This window comes from Zea mays, chromosome 6 (genome assembly GCF_902167145.1).
Source record: "Zea mays cultivar B73 chromosome 6, Zm-B73-REFERENCE-NAM-5.0, whole genome shotgun sequence".
NCBI lineage: Eukaryota > Viridiplantae > Streptophyta > Magnoliopsida > Poales > Poaceae > Zea > Zea mays.
Genome location: NC_050101.1, coordinates 115296183 through 115312455, shown reverse-complemented (window position 1 = coordinate 115312455; position 16273 = coordinate 115296183). Strand labels below are relative to the sequence as shown.

The 16273-nt window shown below is 46.1% G+C and overlaps 1 protein-coding gene across 1 annotated transcript; it reads right to left on the bottom strand.

Moving 5' to 3' along the window:
- Nucleotides 1-3239: 3239 nt before the first annotated feature.
- LOC103629823 (ABC transporter G family member 42) lies at nt 3240-13594 on the bottom strand. Its single transcript, XM_008650927.3, has 21 exons — nt 12843-13594; nt 11238-11701; nt 11054-11130; nt 10780-10833; nt 9857-9947; nt 8551-8852; nt 8167-8448; nt 7750-8066; nt 7505-7665; nt 7303-7418; nt 7067-7223; nt 6833-6952; nt 6572-6747; nt 6110-6457; nt 5206-5496; nt 5045-5128; nt 4797-4930; nt 4443-4670; nt 4191-4362; nt 3848-4102; nt 3240-3754 (listed from the first exon to the last, which is right to left on the bottom strand). The coding sequence occupies exons 1-21, from the start codon at nt 13268-13270 to the stop codon at nt 3485-3487; spliced, it is 4527 nt and encodes a 1508-aa protein (XP_008649149.1). The 5' UTR covers nt 13271-13594; the 3' UTR covers nt 3240-3484.
- Between the last annotated feature and the right edge of the window lie 2679 nt (nt 13595-16273).

Genomic DNA, 16273 nt, shown 5'->3' with positions numbered 1-16273 from the left:
GTGGCGTGGAGGCAGAAGCATGAGGGGAGAGAGAAAAGAAGCGGGATGACGAACGAGGTGGCGACAACTGAGGCGATGACCATCATTATCGTACGGAGGTATAGATGTCCAAATGGGTCGTGTCTGGCGGGCTGGTCCGGGGCACGACCCATTTAATAGTGCCTGGGCCAGCCCGACACGATTGTGTCGTGTTTGGGCTGTAGCCTCGGCCCGTAGTGCTGATCCGTCCCGGCACAATTATATTTTTTTTATTTTACAAAACTCGTATATACATATATATACAATTTATATTCAATATTAAAAATAATTAACCATGATATTCTACTGTTTAGATGGCTTCACTTAGTGTCTCCCGCCCTTCTTCCATCAGGGCTTGGATTCAAACCCCTGGAGGTTGTGTGCATGGAGGGGTGCAACAGATTAATTTGAGATAGATGTAAGGTGTTATTTGTAAAAATATGACACAGGAGGACCGTTGAAACCGGTGCTTTAAGTATAGTAGAGACTGTTTAGTATATTTGGTTCTCATAGCATGGGTTCTTTGTCCCTTAGTGGATGCTCTAGTTTAGCGTGAACCTAGATTAGTGTCATATAGTGTAAGCATGATGTTTATACTGACAAATACCTTGAATTGTAGTTATTTCCCTAGATTGTTTGTGGTAATTAGCAGGTGATGATAGCCTTGTCCATCCTATAGCTTCTACCATGTTAGGGCTAGTTCTTAGAGCATATGACTCTTTCAATTTATTTTGATCAACTTTTGTAATTGTAGTGAATTTGTTTGATTGGGCCATGCCCAAAATGCTATTGAGTCATACCTTGCTATTTATTGGTTTATCTTTATTGTTCTAGTTCTTGCTAGACGTGCTTATCTAATAGAAGTAAATTAGGATTCCTGCGCTACTCAAACATCTCCTGCTGACTATGTGTACCTAGACTTCTCTTTTTATCTACCATTTATTACTACCCTTAATATGATCGTTACATACCCTTGTCTCAATTCAGAAGATTGCTTATAACTTAGTCACTGAATATTGTGTTAATCAATCATGTTAGCCATATACTTTCCTTGAGGATATAAATATGATACTTGAATACTCCCAAGTGAAGCATAATACCGATATTCTACATGCTTGTAGAATAATGCGGTTGAGCATAAGAGATACCAACAACATGGAGACACTTATGTCACGTCCCTCTGATCCCAACTCTTTTTATGTAGTCATATCGCCTAATCAACAGCACACAACCTTATGTCTCTTGCTCCACCTCGTAGCACTCCTTCACAACATTCAACTCATGCACCATGCTTGTGCTTTCATTATATGATGACTACATAGGAGACCAAAGGAGGGGTGACGATGAGTAACTATCAACGGAAATATGCTTCAACAAGTTGTGAGAAGAATTTTTATTGACTATCATTCAATACTCTCTTTGTTTGGAATTCCAGTTGTGACTTCAGTCAGAAATGAAGAAACCACTTTGTTCTGGACTAACAAATGGCTAGATGGGACCTCCTTAGCCTAGATGGCTCCAGAGCTCTCCTCGCTAATTCCAAAGAGGGCTATTAAAACCAAGACAGTAAAAGTCGCATTGTTGAATAGGCAGTGGATCAAGACATTAGGGGAGAACTTCATGTGCAAGCCCTGATTGTGTTTCTCATGCTATGGGATTTCTGCTAGACATCCAACTCATGCTGGGAGTGCTAGATCACTACATTTGGACTTGGACACCTACAGTTTTAGGATTTTTCCCTCTGGGTTAGCTTATAGAAGGTATTTCAAAGGCTCGGTTGGAGTTGAACCCTGGCAAAGAACATATAAATGTTGGGCACCAACAAGATGCAAATTCTTTATATGGCTTGCAACTCTTAATAGGTGCTAAACATAGACGATTGATCGTCTTGTGCGACGGGGGCTAAACCACCCTGAGAGGTGTCCTTTGTGTGATCAGGAGGAGACCACAACCTCTTTTAGTCTTTGTGTTTGCTAGACAAATCTGGTGGCAGGTTTTCACCTTGATGGACTGGCAAATCTTGACTCCGCAACTTCATGATGAGGTTTTCCAAGAATGGTAGAGAAATGCAGAGCAACATGTTGATAGAAATCTGTGTAAAGGTTCCAACTTAGTTGGTATCCTCGTCGCTTTGTGGTTGTGGAAGCATCGTAATACTTGTCGTTGAGGGATAGTCCCGTGTGTCCAACAGCTTTTACACCCCATCCATGATAAAAAATTATCGAATGTGCAGGAGAGTTGTGCATCATTATATTAAGAAAAAATAAAATGGTCCAAAATAGACCCAAATACTAGACCCCCCAAGGAGGTATAAAGCAAAGAAATAGGACAATATCCATGAATTTAGTAGGAACAACTACACCACTACAACAAACAGCTAAGAGACAAGGATGGTGGCTGCAAGAAAGGATAGACCCTTAGCTCCAGCCATTTTCGGCAACTGTTGTTCCTCACTTGCGTGACAGAGAGCTACAAGAACACTAGGAGATAATCCATCAAAGACGATTCTATTCCAGTGATTCCAGAGAATCCAGACACCTAAGGCAATAAGTGAACTGAGACCCCTCATAGCCAGATCTCCATTACTTTTGACAACCTTCTCCCACCATCCCATAAAAGAATTTGTACCAGGATTAGGAGCAAGTCTATGTAACCTAAATTAGTGCAGCATTAAGAACCAAAATTCTCTCGCGAAAACACAGGAAACCATAATGTGATACAAAGTTTCAAAATCATAATCACATAAAGTACACATCTCTAGGTGGTCCAACCCTCTTTTAGCCAACCTATCAACTGTACAACACATATTTAGAGCCATGAGCCAAAGGAAGAAGCGGCATTTGGAGGGGGGCCAAGTTTTCCAAACTCTTTCATAGTAACTGAAGTGGACAGACCCAATGAACAATCCTTCATATGCAGCCTTGGTTAGCAGCAATACTAAATATATATCTCTTGTTGAGGCTTCTGGGTTGGCAGGCATTTCGCCTAAGTTAGGTTAAATGTAGCCTAGCATTGTTTTAATGAAGCTTTTTATATATCTCTGTTTTGTTTTCGTCCTCTGTAAAGAGGATGTTAGGATCATAGATACGAAAAAGAGATATTATGTGGTACATGATACAAGGAGACCTATTTATATAGGTAAAGGAGATGAAGATAGTGTTATATCCTCTTATCCAATAGAGGATTATATCTTGTGGCAGGTCTACGTTAGACCTCTCTTCTTAATATAATAATATGTAGCTCTTCTGTGTATCCGGAAAAATATCATAGTTTTGCTCTTGCAATAAATGGCTAGAAATCTGTATAAGACCTCACCACATTTGGCGATGTGCAGAATACCCTATATACACGACAATGTATTAAAGGGACTCAAAAAATGAAAGGAGAACGCGATGTGCAAAATACCCTATATACACGGCAATGTTCCAAAAAAACTCTCAAGAGCTTTTGCTGCCATATCTTGTTCTTATCGTTGCTGGAAGTTCAGTTTCTTGATGCAGACTGCGTACAAGAACGCGAAGAATACTGCAAAGAGTACCAGAACCGGCGCAATGACCGGCAGAAAATCCCTGTGGTATCCAAAATGATGTGTTACATAGTAGCTTATCGTCTGCTCACTTTCTCCAGGGACTGAGATGAGGTCTTCCAGGTCTCCGTATTGTGTCACGATGAGCCCATACACTGTCCATGCCAGTGGGCAAATCCAGTAGTACCAGATCCACCATCCAGGAATTCTCTGAAACAGGAATAGAGAAAAAACATGAGTCCTCTATTTAATCCTACAGGTAGGAAAAGGATCGCAGGGATGGTGATTGAAACAACAACTGACCGGTCTCGGAATGAAGAAGCCTGAGAAGAGATTGAAGAGAGAAAAGAAAGCTGCTGCGAAGATGGATGCAACCTCATGGTTTGGGGAGATTGAGACAGCCATCATGCCATAGTAGGTGAAGTAGAGGAAGGAGAAGTAGGAAATGAAGAAGAACCAGAAGAACTTGACAGCTGTCCATTGGAAGCTCATCATGGCGTATACAATGAGGGTGTAGTACGTTGTTTGCACAAATACATATGGTATCTCTATAACAACCTGCGAAGCATAAAATTTGAGAGGCTACGGAGAGCAAATAGCACCTTAGTTATCACTGTGTCTGCACAGTTCAACGACATTTCTTTACCTGAGCAATGGCATATGGCATAGCAGAGTACATCCCAGCAGCCCTCTCTCTGTAGAAGACCGTTCTTTCAATTGAAACAACTGGCTGCACAGTTGAACAATTGTTGATGCCGATAAACATAACAGCAGTGTACATTGCTCCAATAACCATACCGAGAGTGGTTGCATCTTCCCTGCAATAGAATACACCAACTCTTTTAGATTTGTAAGTCCGGCACTGGCGACCAAAGATGAAGAAAGCAAGAAAATTTACATGTTGGTGCCTATCCTCCAGAAAATGGAGCCGAGAAGCAAGGCAACTAACAGAGTGAAGGAATATCTAACAAGGTTGTAATCCGGGCTGCGCCAATAAGTCAGCCATTGCTTCCAGAGACAGGCTTTGAACTGTCCTATTGTGGATTGCGAGTACTCTGTAGGGAAATAAAGATCTGATGTTCCTGGCTCTGGTTGACTCAGCTGGTTCACCAGTACCTTGTTTTGCCTGGAAACAATATCATTGCACTCCGAGGAATTAATTACTAAACTCAAAAACATATAGTATAAAACAGGGCTAGCTGCGAAAACAGGAAACAAATATTTTCTACAAAGAAGCATATATATCACTTACTTATACAGATCTGATGTTTCATAGTACTTAGCAAAATCCATCTTTAGTCGCACTTCAGTTGCAACTGAACTGACCTCGAGCATCCACGTTGCAGGATTGTACTTATCTTTTATTTTAGGCACTCCAGGAATTGCCTAGTCGGAGAATTGAACATAAGACAAGATACTTCACTTTAATTTTATTCTTTATCCCCGTTTTAAATTTATTGACAAACAAAAAATGTAAGTGCAACATAGAGCTTTATGTACCTCAAAATACTCCACCATTTTCTGGGAGTTGCGACCCAATTTCCCAGAGTAGATCACCTGGCCTCCTCTTTTCAACAATAGCAACTGCATATGAGAACTTAAGTTAATATTTAATTGTTGAAAAGGTGCAATAACCACTTACAAAAATTACTCATAGCCACCTCATCAAAAGATTCAAAGATGTCGATGCTTGGCTGATGGATTGTGCAAACAACTGTCCGTCCAGTGTCAACTGTGTTCCGCACAGTTCTCATGACAATTGCTGCAGCTCTTGCATCAAGCCCTGATGTTGGTTCATCCATAAATATGATTGATGGATTGGCAACGAGCTCCACGGCTATTGTCAACCTTTTTCTTTGCTCTGTCGAAAGCCCTGTGATTCCTGGTAGCCCAACTAAGGCATCCCTCAGATTGTCGAGCTCCACTAGTTCCATAACTTCATCCACAAATTGCTGCAACCATTGAGACATGTTACATGTTAGCTTGAAAACTTGTAAAAACAAAAAAGATGTTATTGTTGGCACTGTTTGTTCTCATATCTGTTATATGTCTAACATCAGTCAGACTTCACCGAGAGCTAGCTAATAGATCCTAGTGACAATGAACAAAACAAACTACTTACTTTGTTGCATCTTACTACCAGACATTTTATCTTACAAGCAAAGATATAAAAAACAAAAAGAAATAAAGAACTGTCATGAGGTGACAGCCTAGGGCATGGAGGCCCATAAGGATAGGCTCAGGGTTAGGATTAGTGGATAAAGATTAGATTAGATAATATTAAGTTAGTTAATTGAGATTAGATTAGATAAGATTGAGTTGGTTACTTGGGCTTAGATTAGATAAGATTGAGTTAGTTACTAAAGTATTAGAGAGATATGGGACTAACTCAAGTAACCAACTCAATTTTATCTAATCTAATCCCAAGTAACTAACTCCATTTTATCTAATCTAATCTTTATCCACTAATCCTAACCCTGAGCCTATCCTTATGGACCTCCATGCCCTGGGTTGCCGCCCCATGACAAGAACAATATCAGCAACAGGAAAAAAAACATGACTTACCATCTTTATGTCATCAGTTATTTCTTGATCTCCAATTTTTCCAGGAAGGCGCAAAAAGGCAGAGTATATCAAAGACTCCCTTACTGTGACCTGAGGAGAATGTATATCATTTTGCTCGCAGTATCCAGAAATCCTTGCGAATGTTGCTTGGTTCTTGGGATAGCCTGCAATTCTGATGTCTCCTTCAATATACCCCCCAGTCTTTCTTCCAGCCAAAACATCCATAAGAGTAGTCTTTCCAGCTCCACTGACACCCATAAGTGCTGTCAGCACTCCAGGCCTGAATGATCCTGTAACCTCACGCAACAATTGGAGTCTGTCATCCTGCACTCCTTGATGTTTCATTTCCTGGGCAAACAATAGAATTCCCCATCAGTTTCCATATTTTACCGTACAAGCACATTGAAGAAGGTAAGAAATGGGACAGGAACAACTGCTGAGAATACTCGAAGGTCAACTCACCGCAGGCATGTCAACATAGTAGTTCACATTATCAAAAGACATAGCAAGAGGGTTGAATGGAAGAACCATTCCTCTTGTTGGAGCAGCTTCATTGCTGCCAATGGACATGAGTCGTGAAACCCCATTTGATGAACAGTTGCTCAAACGTGCACTCAACCTCATCTCCTTCATTTCCTCTGAAATAACCAAACCTCAGATTAGAAGATGTCACTTGTTTTTCAGATTTGCTTATGAGTTATGACTTCTGTCAGAGTTGCTTACTGTTATGACTACCGTCCTTTGGTTTTGTGCTTCCATTTCTTATTGCCCCTTTTGAATGCCCGTTGCCTTCCGCTTCCTTTGCAGTTTCTTCTGATATAACAGCTTGTGGCTTGCCGAGAGCTGAGAATTAAAGAACATATGTTGCTGATATTAACACAAAAAATATCATTGGCAGGATTCGGATTCTATTTTAAGGTGATAAGCAAGGAATCAACACAATAATTCAGAGCTTACGGTTCAGGTACATAAGCGACAGTGTGAAAAGGACATTGAAGAAGATGGTGAAACCCAAGAGCCCTGCTGCTCCAATCCAGTACCAGTTTTTGTCAACAAAGATGTTGGCACCTTCAAGCATAGCTATCCCCAGTCTTTTGGGAACACCATTTTGGTCCTACAGACATAAGCACATACACCTTGTCAACAAGAGAAAATCGTCAAGCAGTGAAAAATCTACGTAGTAGTGACTGTACCAGGACAAACTTATTCATCCACCGAGGGGCATAGAATTCATTAACAGCTAGAGCATTGTATCCATACATCAAGGGTGAGATCCAGTAGCCCCAGATCCACCAGTTAGGAATGAAAACTGTTAACAGTGGGACGGCAAAGAACTAGTCAGCAAAGAAAATATTGATCTGTGTGAATAAAAAAGGAAGAAGACAAGCAATGAACCTTTAGGCAGGACAAAGCCTCCAAGAACAAAGAAGATAAGAAGAAATAGTGCTCCACCAGTTTGAGCAATGATCATGGACCTGCAAAGTCCAGCTGTTGCTCTGAAAAGCCCACCTGCCATTTGCTGGATCAAGAACACGAGCAGCAAGTGCTTGAAAAACCTGCCCATATACATAATACAATTAGCCATTACAGAATTCTGATTCCAGAAATGTTTTAGAAAAAAGGACTACTCCTTCATTTACCTGTCAGCATCTGGAGCAAACCCTATGGTGTAATATGTCACAAGAACCCATACTATAGATTCAATAATGGAGAATGGGATTCTGAGAATGACGTTCGGTACTGTGAAGACCCAAGCAGGATAGAAGAGCAGGTCCCGGTGCTTGTAGAAAACCGGCAACCTTGTTATGGTCAAGGAAAGCTCAGCAAAACCATTGAACATATTCACAATCAGAGTAAAGAGCAGTGCTCCAATGTAAACAAAGCCATCATCTAGATTCGTCGTATGCATGTGAGTTCTCAGAAACACCGTTGACGCGATGAGGGCTACAATGATAAGCTTCAGAGTTCACAGGACAGACAACAATAAGGTCAGTCAATTAGCACTGGGAGTCTTGGAAAGTTTCATGGGAGAGACTCCCAAAAACAATGTGTTTTACCTGTATGGTCTTGAAGATGTACACAAATGAATTGCGCTTGATGAGGAGCCACTCCTTGTCAAAGGATGCCTTGAGGAGTTCGGTTGTCGACACCGAGTGCTTCGAGAATACGAGGGCAGCCTGATGGCACCTGCTCTTGTCAAACGGCAGCGAGAGGTGGTTCTCAAGCTGGAGCCCGACATGGAACCGTTTAAACCGCTGCGCAAATTCTGGCACCGAAACGTATCTGTAAGGCATCTGCTTGTCCGCCCAGTACTGCTCCTGGTCCTTCCTTGATGTTACCTGGAAAGGCACCCAAAGAATCGGTCGTCTTGTTGCAATTCATAAACTTTGCTTTCAGAGAATATATGGTTACTACTTTACTAGACAAGTGCCGAATGGTACCTCCTGAAGGAAGTCCGCAGTGCCCTTGCGCTCGGGGCAGCAGAACCCGCAGGAGTCGAAGAACTCGAGGACGTATTCACGAGGTCCCTGGTAAACGATCTGGCCTTCCGACAGCAGGATGATGTCATCGAACAGGTCGAAGGTCTCGGGGGCTGGCTGGAGGAGGGACATGAGGATGGTGGCCTCGCCCAGGTGCACAATCTGCTGGAGACATTTGACGATCTGGAACGTCGTGGAGCTGTCCAGCCCAGTTGATATCTCGTCCATGAACAGCACCTTGGTCGGGCCAACGATCATCTCCCCTGCGTTCCAAGATAAGCACAGCTATCTCAAACATCATGCACCCTGAAAATGTTCAGAAAACCGTGCGGATTCATATATAAACCGGTTTGAAATGGTGCTTGTGCTTTGCTACATCTCTCGCTGAACTGAGCATTGGGTCGCATCTCACACAGTGTGGCTGCACTGTTAAGTGTTAAGTTACAAAGAAATTTGCCACCTATCAATGCTTTCCACTGGCAAAACAAGTGTAGCTATCTCGCTTACCATCGTTAGCATTTTATGTAACCCGAGTTCCATACAGCTAGTGCAAGAGTTACATTTTGTCCCCTGCACTATTAATCAATTTGGAACTATCAATCAAGATTCACTCATTTAACCTACAATACGGTGGTTTCTACAGGATAGACCACAGTAGGCTTAGAAACTCCTTTGTTTTGTCTACCGAGTTTGTTAACCCTGTTTGATGTACTTATTTGGCAGAGGTGGGGAGGCTGTTACAGCATCTCCATCTGTACTTTGCCTTATTTCTTAATGAGATGACAATGCAACCCTCCTGCCTTGTTTGGAGAAAAAAAAAAGGAACTCTATTGTGTTTGGACAAGTGAACAGGAAACCGGATTTTCTAGTATACTACGTTCGATTGCACTCTTGAAGAGAAAAGCAGTGGTCACTGTGTGGACAAGTGACCAACCAACAACCTACCCTGGAATCCCTGAACCACGAGATGGTACGCTACCAACTGCTGCGTCCCAATCAAAGGCACGGTGTCCCTTGTGTGTGTGGACCTCAGAGGCACAGCACAAAAGCACGGTGCCCTTTTTTTTTTTTTTGCTGCACGATCGAACCGCAGGATGTGACACTCGACTGTGTCGTTAGCTGAATTTCAAACGTACGTCACATGCTTGCAGCAATCACACGATGCCGAGGGAAGCAGAAAGAATCATATCAGCTCTCCACCTTTGACCTCTCGACGTCAGCCTGCCGTGGGCATGACATGGTGCTGAGGGAATGCAAGCAAGTTTACCTGTGGTGACGCGCTTCTTCTGGCCGCCAGAGATCCCCCGCTGCATCTGGTCGCCGACGATGGTGTCGGCGCAGATGTCCAGCCCCAGTATCTGCACACCACACAGACCAACGCCTGTCAGAGAGTCAGACATCCCACACACCCGTCGACCATCGCAGTCAAGACAAAGACAACTACACCACCGTCAAACTACTCTCTCCGTTAACATCAGGAGAGAGCGACTGCTCGCCCGCGGAAATCCCCCTCTACTGCCACTGCCAGACTCCATCCACCAAACGTCCATCCTCCCTGACCGTGCGAACTGTGGCCGAAGTGACAGAGCCAAGCTAGAGAAAAGAGCGGAAACCTTCGGCTTGGCATCTCGACGAACACGTCGTGGGCGTGCGCAAAGGTGGGGCTGACGATCCTGTCGAGCGATGGCGCCGCCATCGGCCTCAGGTCAGGTTGTTGCACCAACCCCCCTGCGTCCGGGTTTGGCTGCAGCAAGACCCCACCGGGCACAGGCGGCAGGCACGCAGGCAGGTGAAGAAGATTGCTTGGGTAGTTGGGTGTACGGTCAGATGAGTCGGGTAGTAGCAGAGGAATGAGTGGGTGAGTGGCCAAACCAGCCCACTGAGTCATTGACCACTGCCACAAAACTGTGTAGTACTAGTACGTGTACGTACGTACTCAAGTTATCCCGTCTCAGGCTGAGCCTGAACTAATCGGTGCTGTGTGTCAAAGCAGTGGACTTGGTGACGGAGCATCTCTCCTGTCATATTTCAAACCACCTGAGAGTCTTGTTCTTGTGTGAGTACTCTAGTCTGAAGCAAAAGCGCTCAATCCACCCGCGCCCGCGGCAACGCCAAATCGTCAAAATGGAAGCTAAAGAAAAAAGCAAAGCGACGCGAGATATAAGTTGTAAAGCCGTAGGACTGTTATACCCTGAGAGTGTAATCCGTCTGGAGGCTGTTCTCCACTCCTTCCATTGAAGTCGCCTGGCAACAGTAAAAAAAAATTACTAATGATGGGTATATTCTATGATAATTAGTACTAATGAGTGCATACATGCATGTGCGTACGTATGTAGACTTCGAATTCGAAGGACATGGCACTATCACGCGTGGTGCACTTTGATCGTCAGACTAAATGCAGCAACTAGAGTGCTAGTACTTTTTTATTCATGTGGTGGATGCTAGCTTTCTTTCTCTACTCTACCTTCATGAAGAGGTCGACTTCAGGCTCCGGCCGGATGCCGGCCCCCTTCTCCCTCCTGGCCAGCTCCGTCATAAGATCTGATGGTCGACACGGCACGCATCCATCGTCAAAAAACGCCCTGGCACCGTGCATCGTGCCGTCGTCCGTACGTCAAATCGAAAACACAATAAGGCCGCCGGCGTACCGTATTTGGTGCCGACGCCCTGGCACCGGGCGGAGAAGTCGAGCGTCTCCTTGACCGTCATCTCGCCGACGTGCACGTCCGTCTGGCTGATGTACGCCGCCGTCTTCTGCGGCACGAACTCGCCGAGGCGGAACCCGTTGTAGGAGACCTCGCCGCCGCCGGCGACGACCAGCGCCGGGTCCAGCTTGCCCGCGAGGGCCAGCAGCAGCGTGGTCTTCCCGGACGACGGCGGGCCAAGCAGCAGCGTCATCCTGGACGGGCGGACGGCGCCGGACACGTCCCTGAGGATGGTCAGCCTGGCCTGCCGGCCCCCCAGCCGCACGCCGCACAGGCCCAGCGCCGCCTCCGCGACGTTGCGCGCCGTGTTCAGCAGCGTCGGCAGCGCGCGGCTGCCCACGTGGCACCTGGCCTCCACCGTCAGCCGCTCGAACCGCACCTCCACCGTCGGCAGCTCGATGCCCACCCTGCATTAGCGGTGTTGGTGTTGGTTCTTTTTCCCCTTTTTCAAATTATTACATTACACCTAGACTTAATTTACACTAAATCCACCAAACAAATTATTTAAACAAATTATTTAAATAGTTAGATAACCACATATCACTTACACTTAAATAAACAATGATATTTGAATTCGTACATCATTCTCTTTCACTCGGATCACAGCAGCCGTCGACCCATTTCCTCTCTCTACAATTGTATCTTTAGTACGGATTATAGGTTAGTAGTATATAATTTTTTTTGTACTGTGGTGATTTGGATGTCTAACTTTAAACTGATCCTAGGGACCTCTTCTGTTTTGGAATCACATACAAAAAAAAACGCGGGCTTTATTAGTACTTTTTAATAGAGGAGGAGGATACTAAGTACATGCGAGACTGCAAACAAAATGGAATCGGCAGTAGGAGTACTATGACAGCTATATATATGTTGCGCTGAAAGACCTCTCGCGTCATGTAGACGTGGGATGACCTCATTAATTAACCAGGACCCGCCACCACAGATGGTTTTCTCGGTACCATGGCTCACAGGTCTTGTTGACGCATGACGGGCTGACGGCACGAGCCATTTGCTTCCCGACCGAGCAAGGGACGTATATCTGCCCTAATGGTGACACCGGTCCCATCAATCGATCGATCAAATCATGGTGGGTACTCTGTAATGATGTTCATGTTCTAGAAGCTTGTATTACTCCATATGATAGGGAAGGAGAAACCACAATCTAGCCAGCCAAAGCCAAAGAACCCTGGGCGCAGCAAACAAGCCAGCTATATGCAGCGGCCTGCTGTGCACGTCGATAGCATGTTCGTTTAGTTTTAATATGTATGGGCTTCTACTATTTGTATAATGTTTTTTTTTAATTAGAATTACAGCAAGTGTAAGTAGACGGCTTTAATATGAAGTAGCCCCATGTATCTCGTACTAGTACGTCGGAGTGATTACGAAAAGTACGTGCCAACTCTACTGTGGATGCATGCGTGGTGTCCACATGGTGGAGTAGTAGCTAGGCAACAGGAAACGAAAGCACGGCACGGCAAATATGTCTAGATAGATAGACGACGTCGAGGTCGAGGGTGGTTGCATATGGGTGCGTCCGTACGTACGCACCTGTCGATGCGGTTGCGGAGCTTCTGGAGGAACCGCTGGTTGTCCTCCTCGGCGACGCGGAAGACGCGCTCGATGAACTCCTGGCGCTCGCCGACGCCGAGCTTCCTCACGTCCACCTCCTTGAAGTGCTGCTGCTGCGGCGGCGGCGGCCGCCGCGTCTTGTCGTCGTCGTCGTCAACCACGGCGGCGTTCTCGGTGGACAGGATGGCGGTGCGCACGCGGCTGTAGGTGGGCAGGCGCTCGATGGCCGCCCAGCGCAGCGCCTCCTCGTCGTCGTCGCCGCCGCCGCCGCCGCCGCCCCGGGACCGGGAGCCGTGCTGCGGCACGAAGGCGTCGTCGACGCCCCACGCCTCCATGCCCATGCCCCGCCCGATGCTCCGGCTCATCCGCCGCCCCGACTCCCACACCTTCTCCATCGCGCTCTCCATGTGATGCGGCCGCCGATATATGCTTCGCTCCAACGTACTAGGTCGGCTACACGGCTGGTGGTTGCCGCGCCGCCCGTACGTGTAGCTAGGAACGGAGCTCCCCCAAGCTAGCTAGAGATTGAATTGGTGGCTAATTTTAAAAGCTAGCGAGCGGCTCTCAAGGCCACCGGCCGCTAGCTAGCTGCTTTCTGCGCATGCATGTGTCAGTGCGGCAGTTGGTGGTGGTGGTGGTGGTGCCGTACGAGCTGCATGAGTTGTGTTTCTGTAAGGAAGAGGGAGGACGGAGTGAGAGTGAGACTCGGAGTGAGCGGGAGGTGGAGGACTAGGAGCGCGCCGTTTATTTATACGCGCTGCTGCGCTCTTGGGTAGGGCTGGAAACGAGCCGAGCCAGGCTTGGTTCGGTGAGGCTCGGTGGAATAGCGAGCAGAGCCAGGCTCGGTTCGATCACTTAGCGAGCTCGGTAACGAGGCTCGGCTCGGCTCGATATAGGCTCGCGAGCCTGTACACTCAAGTACTCAACAACAGTAAATATAGTAATTAACTCAAATTTAAAGCATAATATGTTCCATATAATAAAAATTTATGTCCCTGCACTCTAGTTCCTTGTGAGTTGTGACTAAAACAGCACACTTACACATTGGTCAACGGAGATACAAGTAAGAAGTAGTTTGGACCGAGCCTCGAGCCGGCTCGGCTCGGCTCGTTAGTGTAGCGAGCCATGGAATTAGGCTCGGCTCGGGCTCATTTAGGCTCACGAGCCTCACCGAGCCGAGCCTGATCGAGCCCGAGCCAGCTCGCAAGGCTCGAGCTTTTTTTTCAGCCCTACTCTTGAGCTAGCTGGCGCGCGGGGAAATGGGGGCGCCGCCGCGCCGGGCAGGGAATAGCAGCGCTCTGCGCGCGCGGTTGACCCGAGGGGACCGCGGTGGGTGGACATCGTCCCCAGGGAAACCAACCGACCAGTGCGGGTTGCTGAGGGCGTCGGACGAACCGCGAGCGTCGGTAGGTGGGCACAGCCGGCCCGTGACGGTGAGGGCGGGGCGGGCGGCGGATTCGTCGTGCGGTGGACGTGGCTCGGCAGATCAGAATCAGGTGGCCGGTTGTGCCGCCGTTTCAGGAGCGCAGGTGGCCGGCCGATGACTAGCAGCCGCTGCTACCGTACCGTCACCGTACGTGCCAGCGCCCTCGCTAGCTAGTCCTAGTCGCTTCGCCTGCATTCCGACTTCCGAGCAGTTCAGTGATTACGTACGTGCCAGGTTCTGTAGGTGCACACGACTGCCAGGCACATCGACCTCGCTAGCTACTCGATATATAGTGTCAGTTAGCACGACCGTCGCGTTACGTTCTGTATGCGGAGACAAAGGGAATCACGATACCGTCCATCCAAGAGTGTTTTCTAGCTTTTCTTCCTTTTCGGATAACTGGTCGGCCAATGGTGTGTACGGTGAGCATCTCCAACAAAATACCTCAAAAAAGTGTCCTGTAATTTAAAATATTGCATCATTTAAAATATTATAAAATCCCTAATCGAATTCTAACGTTAAACCCAAAATCATATATTATAGGATGTAAATTATTTATTATGAAAGAAAATATTGAGAATGATATAGAATAAAGGGATTGGACTGTACTATGGAGTAGTATATTATTTGGGTCACTTCATAGTGTGTCATGTATCTTTTTTGATAAAAGTTTGTAAAATGCAGCACAGTTTGTGCCGTTTTTATGGGTTCGACCCTACATTTCAAGGTAGAGTACTGATTTAAGGTATTTGTTGGAGATGCTCTAAAGGTGCTCCATGATATAGGGAAGAATAAAGCTTTAGATGTCTTTCAATTGCTCTCGCATTCCTCGCAATACAACTATCCCTTTACTTTCTGTTCCACTTGGAAAAAAACACCACACTATGATGGTGCAGATTATTGTTGGTGGAGTTCTAAAACCTACCAATTTTTTGGGATGTTGTTGAATTAGGAATGTAGATACCCGATGACGACGACAAGGGGTACAACCCAGTGGAGGTGGAACAAATTGTCCATCGTAACTCGTAAACCATCGTAGTACTTCTTGCTTCTTTGTGTAAGCAGTACAACAAGATGGACGGGTTGGAGAGCGCCAAGAAAATATGGGATACCCACACAATACGGCGCATGAAGGTGATAAGATCACCAAGGTCACCAAGATGGAGTTCCTAGAAGGGGAGCTCGGTCAGTTCGCCATGATCAAGAGAGAAGGGCTACAAGAGATCTACAACCGGCTCAAGAACTTGGTGAACCAAGTGCGCAACCTCGGAAGCAATAAGTGGACGGGTCATGAAGTCATCAAGCTCATGCTAAGGTCCTTTACGTTTCGTAATGCTACTCTTGTAACCTTATTTTGTGAGAATTCTAGGTACAAGAAGATGTCGCTCGAAGATGTGCTTGGGAAGTTCCTAATCCACGCGATGATGGTTAAGGACTCCAAGCTCATCGACGACTTGGCGCAAGGAAACATCACCTCCATTGAGCCACAAATTGTTTCCTTGAAGCCAACAAACGAGGAGGGCCCAAGTAGAAGGAAACCATTGATGTTTTGGGGCTTGACGATGAGGATATGGCCCTCATTATCAAGAGCTTCCAGTAAATCCTAAGGAACCGAAATAGCAAGGGCTACAAGCCCTGTGGTAAGAGGGCTTGCTTCGAATGTGGTAAGACCAACTAGTTTATTGCTAATTGTCCATATGCAAAATATAATGATGACATAAAAGAGGAGAATGGGAAGAAGAAATTCTTCAAGAAGAAGGAGGCGGAGCCCACATCGACAAGGAGTGGGATTCGGATGAGAGCTCCTTCGAGTTCGATGATGAAGGCGTCACCACCCTCGCCTTCAACAAAAGCTCTCTCTTCTCGAAGGTCGACCACACATGCTTCATGGCAAATAAGAGTAAGAAGAAGGTATCCACAAGAACATCTTCTAAATATACTTTCTCTAGTGATGATGATGGTTACAGTGGTTAGAAAGAGATTA

What these genes read in the sequence shown, in the direction of transcription:
- LOC103629823 (XM_008650927.3), bottom strand. Translation starts at nt 13,270, where the DNA reads ATGGAGAGCGCGATGGAGAAGGTGTGGGAGTCGGGGCGGCGGATGAGC. An exon ending in TTTGCTCCAGATGCTGACAG is followed by an intron (nt 7,666 to 7,749) that starts GTAAATGAAGGA and finishes GTATATGGGCAG; the next exon opens with GTTTTTCAAGCACTTGCTGC. An exon ending in GGATGAATAAGTTTGTCCTG is followed by an intron (nt 7,224 to 7,302) that starts GTACAGTCACTA and finishes TTATGTCTGTAG; the next exon opens with GACCAAAATGGTGTTCCCAA.